This window comes from Lipotes vexillifer, unplaced genomic scaffold, assembly GCF_000442215.2.
Source record: "Lipotes vexillifer unplaced genomic scaffold, Lipotes_vexillifer_v1.1 scaffold1562, whole genome shotgun sequence".
In the NCBI taxonomy this organism is placed as follows: domain Eukaryota; kingdom Metazoa; phylum Chordata; class Mammalia; order Artiodactyla; family Lipotidae; genus Lipotes; species Lipotes vexillifer.
The window spans coordinates 1,051,380-1,057,570 of record NW_006771471.1 but is presented as its reverse complement, the minus strand read 5'-3'; the positions used below and the strand labels follow the sequence as shown (position 1 = coordinate 1,057,570).

Below are 6,191 nucleotides of genomic sequence, written 5' to 3'. Positions count from 1 at the left end.
CCACAAAAAAAAAAAAAAAAAAAAACAGTAAATGGATGGAGAAAAATATACCATGCTAACACTAATCAAAAGAAAGCAGAATAGGGCTTCCCTGGTGATGCAGTGGCTGCGCCCCCCCCTGCCAATGCAGCGGACACAGATTCGTGTCCCAGTCCAGGAAGATCCCACATGCCACGGAGCGGCTGGGCCCGCGAGCTATGGCCGCTGGGCCTGTGCATCCAGAGCCTGTGCTCTGCAACGGGAGAGGCCACAACAGTAAGAGGCCCACGTACCCAAAAAAAAAAAAAAAAAAAGCAGAATAAACAAATGGGACCTAATGAAACTTAAAAGCTTTTGCACAGCAAAGGAAACCATAAACAAGATGAAAAGACAACCCTCAGAATGGGAGAAAATATTTGCAAATGAAGCAACTGACAAAGGATTAATCTCCAAAATTTACAAGCAGCTCATGCAGCTCAATATCAAAAAAACAAACAACCCAATCCAAAAATGGGCAGAAGACCTAAACAGACATTTCTCCAAAGAAGATATACAGATTGCCAACAAACACATAAAAGAATGCTCAACATCATTAATCATTAGAGAAATGCAAATCAAAACTACAATGAGATATCATCTCACACCGGTCAGAAGGGCCATCATCAAAAAATCTACAAACAATAAATGCTGGAGAGGGTGTGGAGAAAAGGGAACCCTCTTGCACTGTTGGTGGGAATGTATATTGATAGAGGCACTATGGAGAACAGTATGGAGGTTCCTTAAAAAACTACAAATAGAACTACCATATGACCCAGCGATCCCACTACTGGGCATATACCCTGAGAAAACCATAATTCAAAAAGAGTTATGTACCAAAATGTTCATTGCACCTCTATTTACAATAGTCAGGACATGGAAGCAACCTAAGTTTCCATTAACAGATGAATGGATAAATTAGATGTGGCACATATATACAATGGAATATTACTCAGCCATAAAAAGAAACAAAATTGAGTTATTTGTAGTGAGGGGAATGGACCTAGAGTCTGTCATACAGAGTGAAGTCAGAAAGAGTAAGACAAATACCTTATGCTAACACATATATATGGAATCTAAGAAAGAAAAAAAAAAGGTCAGGAAGAACCTAGAGGCAAGACGGGAATAAAGACACAGACCTACTAGAGAATGGACTTGAGGATATGGGGAGGGGGAAGTGTAATCTGTGACAAAGTGAGAGAGTGGCATGGACATATAAACACTACCAAACGTAAAATAGATAGCTAGTGGGAAGCAGCCGCACAGCACAGGGAGATCAGCTCGGTGTTCTGTGACCACCTAGAGGGCTGGTATAGGGAGGGTGGGAGGGAGGGAGACGCAAGAGGGAAGAGATATGGGAACATATGTATATGTATAACTGATTCACTTTGTTATAAAGCAGAAACTAACAAACCATTGTAAAGCAATTATACTCCAAAAAAGACGTTAAAAAATAAATAAATAGATAAATGAATGAATGAATGGTAAAAAAAAAAAAAGGAAGAAAGCAGGAATAGCTATATTAATTTCAGGCAGAGCAGACTTCAAAGCAACGAAAGTAAGCAGAGATAAAGTAAAGCATTACATTTAATAAAGGGGTCAATTCTCCAAGAAGACATAACAATCTTTAACATGTATATGCCTAACAACAGAATATCAAACTACATGAAGCAAGAACTGAGCAAGGAGAAACAGATAAACCCACTATCACTATTGGAAACTTCAACACCCCTCTATCAGAAATGGACAGATCCAGCAGGCAGAAAAACATAGTTGAACTCCATAACACCATCAATCACCTGGATGTAACAGACATCTATAGACTATTTCATCCAATAACCGCAAAATACACATTCTTCTTAATCTCACATAGAATATTCACCAAGACAGATCACATTATGTGCCATAAAAAGGCAAACAGTCTTAATCTGGAATGAGTGACCCCATCCAGAGGATTATGTTCCATTCCCAGCCCTGGGTTTCATGAAGGACCTCCATAAACTAAGTCAGTCCAGAAAAAGACTGACAGTGACTAGAACTGAGAAAAACATAAGGAGAGCTGAAGTATCTGATATGCTTAGCATGCAGAAGAGAAAACTTACAAGTTATAGGATGGTTAACTGTCTTCAAATATTTTTGGAATGGGTCGAGAGAAAACATGTTGTATGTCAAAGGAAAAACCCTGGCTGCCAATGAGAGGAATGAAGTTTCATCTTGACATGGAGGAGTTTCTTACAAACTTAACTTTCCAGCCAAGGGATGATGGCCTCACCCACATATGGCCAACAATGGGCACTCCAGCACCACAAGGGCTAGATAAAAGTCAAGTGACCATCAGTCAGCAAGCCCTTGAGAGACATTTCTGCAGCTGGGGGCAGAGGAAAACCAGATGATTTTCAAGAGCTCCTTCCAGTTAGACTTGGGTTTTGTTCCCAAGTGATGTGACCATGAATTCTGAGACTGATTTTACCTCACAGATCATATACCATCTCTTTGGGTCATTTAAAATAAATGACCTGAGCAGAAGTAAGAAGAACTACAATTCTGCAGCCTGTGGAACAAAAACCACATTCACAGAAAGACAGACAAGATGAAAAGGCAGAGGGCTATGTACCAGATGAAGGAACAAGATAAAACCCCAGAAAAACAACTAAATGAAGTGGAGATAGGCAACCTTCCAGAAAAAGAATTCAGAATAATGATAGTGAAGATGATCCAGGACCTTGGAAAAAGAATGGAGGCGAAGATTGAGAAGATGCAAGAAATGTTTAACAAAGACCTAGAAGAATTAAAGAACAAACAAACGGAGATGAACAATACAATAACTGAAATGAAAACTGCACTAGAAGGAATCAATAGGAGAATAACTGAGGCAAAAGAACGGATAAGTGACCTGGAAGACAGAATAGTGGAATTCACTGCTGCGGAACAGACTAAAGAAAAAAGAATGAAAAGAAATGAAGACAGCCTAAGAGACCTCTGGGAAAACATTAAATGCAACAACATTCGCATTATAGGGGTCCCAGAAGGAGAAGAGAGAGAGAAAGGACCCAAGAAAATATTTGAAGAGATTATAGTCGAAAACTTCCCTAACATGGGAAAGGAAATAGTCACCCAAGTCCAGGAAGCGCAGAGTCCCATACAGGATAAACCCAAGGAGAAACATGCTGAGACACAAAGTAATCAAACTGGCAAAAATTAAAGGCAAAGAAAAATTATTGAAAGCAGCAAGGGAAAAGTGACAAATAACATACAAGGGAACTCCCATAACGTTAACAGCTGATTTCCCAGCAGAAACTCTACAAGCCAGAAGGGAGTGGCATGATATACTTAAAGTGATGAAAGGGAAGAACCTACAAACAAGATTACTCTACCCAGCAAGGATCTCATTCAGATTTGATGGAGAAATCAAAAGTTTTACAGACAAGCAAAAGCTAAGAGAATTCAGCACTACCAAAGCAGCTCTACAACAAATGCTAAAGGAACTTCTCTAAGTGGGAAACACAAGACAAGAAAAGGACCTACAAAAACAAACCCAAAACAATGAAGAAAATGGTCATAGGAACATACATATCACTAATTACCTTAAATGTGAATGGATTAAATGTTCCAACCAAAAGACACAGGATTGCTGAATGGATACAAAAACAAGACCCATATTTCTGCTGTCTGTAAGAGACCCACTTCAGACCTAGGGACACATACAGACTGAAAGTGAGGGGATGGAAAAAGATATTCCATGCAAATGGAAGTCAAAAGAAAGCTGGAGTAGCAATACTCATATCAAGGAAGGACACTACATAATGGTCAAGGGATCAATCCAAGAAGAAGATATAACAATTATAAATATATATGCAGGCGGCCCCGCCCCCCGCGACACTACCGGCCGTCACGTGACGGCCGCGCGCGCGTCCCCGGCCGCTGCGGGCCCCGAGGCCGAAGAGAAAAGACTGCGAGGCGACCGCGGCTGTGGCCACAGAGGTCACAGGATGATCCAGCAATGGAGGAGAAAATACTGCAAACTGGCTGATTGCTCGTGAAGAAGATGTTTTATTTTTGTGACAGACATCTGTGGGATCTGTAATAGAAATATAAGTGCAGTCTTTTCAAAAACTTACTATCATTTTGAACCTTGCCTGTTGAGGAACCAAGGACACAGAAAAAGCAGATGGCTGGCTGTGGTGAAATTGATCACTCAATAAATATGCTTCCTACGAACAGGAAAGCAAATGAGTCCTGTTCGAATACTGCACCTTCTCTAACTGTCCCTGAATGTGCCATTTGTCTGCAAACATGTGTTCACCCAGTCAGTCTGCCTTGCAAGCATGTTTTCTGCTATCTATGTGTGAAGGGAGCGTCATGGCTTGGAAAGCGATGTGCCCTCTGTCGACAAGAAATTCCCGAGGATTTCCTTGATAAGCCAACCTTATTGTCACCAGAAGAACTCAAGGCAGCAAGTAGAGGAAATGGTGAATATGCATGGTATTATGAAGGAAGAAATGGGTGGTGGCAGTATGATGAGCGCACTAGTAGAGAGCTGGAAGATGCTTTTTCCAAAGGTAAAAAGAGCACCGAAATGTTAATTGCCGGGTTTCTGTATGTTGCCGATCTTGAAAATATGGTTCAATATAGGAGAAATGAACATGGACGTCGCAGGAAGATTAAGCGGGATATAATAGATATACCAAAGAAGGGAGTAGCCGGACTTAAGCTGGACTGTGATGCTAATACCGTAAACCTAGCAAGAGAGAGCTCTGCTGATGGAGCGGACAGTGTATCAGCACAGAGTGGAGCTTCTGTTCAGCCTCTAGTGTCTTCTGTAAGGCCCGTGACATCAGTAGATGGTCAGTTAACAAGCCCTGCAACACCATCCCCTGATGCAAGCACTTCTCTGGAAGACTCTTTTGCACATTTACAACTCGATGGAGACAGCATAGCTGAAAGGAGTCACAGGGGGGAAGGAGAAGAAGATCATGAGTCACCATCTTCAGGCAGGGTACCAGCACCAGACACTTCCATTGAAGAAACCGAATCAGATGCCAGTAGTGATAGTGAGGATGGATCTGTGCGTGTTGCGCAACACTCCTTGACCCAACAGAGACTTTTGGTTCCTAATCCCAACCAGACAGTATCTGATCGATCTGATCTATCAGGAACTGATCGATCTGTGGCAGGGGGTGGAACAGTGGGTGTCAGTGTCAGATCCAGAAGGCCTGATGGACAGTGCACAGTAACTGAAGTTTAAGTAAAAAAGTTTTCAGATCCATGCTCAAGGTAAAAATGGTTATCTGTAAATTTCTGCCCACATAACATTATACTCATCCCTAGTAGTACATTTTGGGAGTTGGGGTGGGAAGGGGTATGGTAAGGATAGACCTGTAATTAAAATGTCTAACATGTCTCTGTTGAGAAACTTATTTAATATTAAGGAACTTGGGTGTTAACAGTTGAGAGCTGTTTAGTAATAACCCAGTTTTCTTGAGGTCTGTTTATAGTTTTTTTAAATATCTTCAGTTCTTTTGGCCAGCGTGTATTATTTGTGCATTAACGATCCTCATCTGACGCTTGCATTGTCATATTTTTCTGCATGGAATGACATAAAACCATTACTAAAATTTGGCACCTATGAGATGTCTGGGATCAGTATGAACAAGCAGCTTAATGTGAGCATAGATGTGAATTTGGGGTTTTAAAATAGATGAATAACAACTATTTAATAGTAAAGTTACTGAAATGGAAATGTAAAGAAAACAGCTTATAACTTATGTTTCAGAATCTTGTCTGTAACACACTTCATGGCGTTCCCATAGGCTTTGCTGTCTAGTCCTTGTAGTTTGAGGTGTGTCGATCCACATTTTTCTTTTTGATTACAGACTTTATAATTTAATAAATACTAGAGTTTATCAAAAAATAAATAAATAAATAAATAAATAAATAAATATATATGCACCCAACATAGGAGCACCTCAATACATAAGGCAATGGCTAACAGCTATAAAAGAGGAAATCGACAGTAACACAATAATAGTGAGGGACTTGAACACCTCACTTACACCAATGGACAGATCATCCAAACAGAAAATTAATAAGGAAACACTAGCTTTAAATGATACAATAGACAAGATAGATTTAATTGATACTTATAGGACATTCCATCTAAAAACAGCAGATTACAC

At 40.3% G+C, this 6,191-nt stretch overlaps 1 protein-coding gene across 1 annotated transcript; it reads left to right on the top strand.

Moving 5' to 3' along the window:
• Positions 1–4,182: 4,182 nt before the first annotated feature.
• On the top strand, positions 4,183–5,920 carry LOC103086302 (E3 ubiquitin-protein ligase RNF146-like). Its single transcript, XM_007446805.1, has one exon. It carries the CDS (start codon positions 4,184–4,186, stop codon positions 5,258–5,260), a length of 1,077 nt encoding a protein of 358 aa, XP_007446867.1. The 5' UTR covers position 4,183; the 3' UTR covers positions 5,261–5,920.
• The last annotated feature ends 271 nt before the right edge of the window (positions 5,921–6,191 follow it).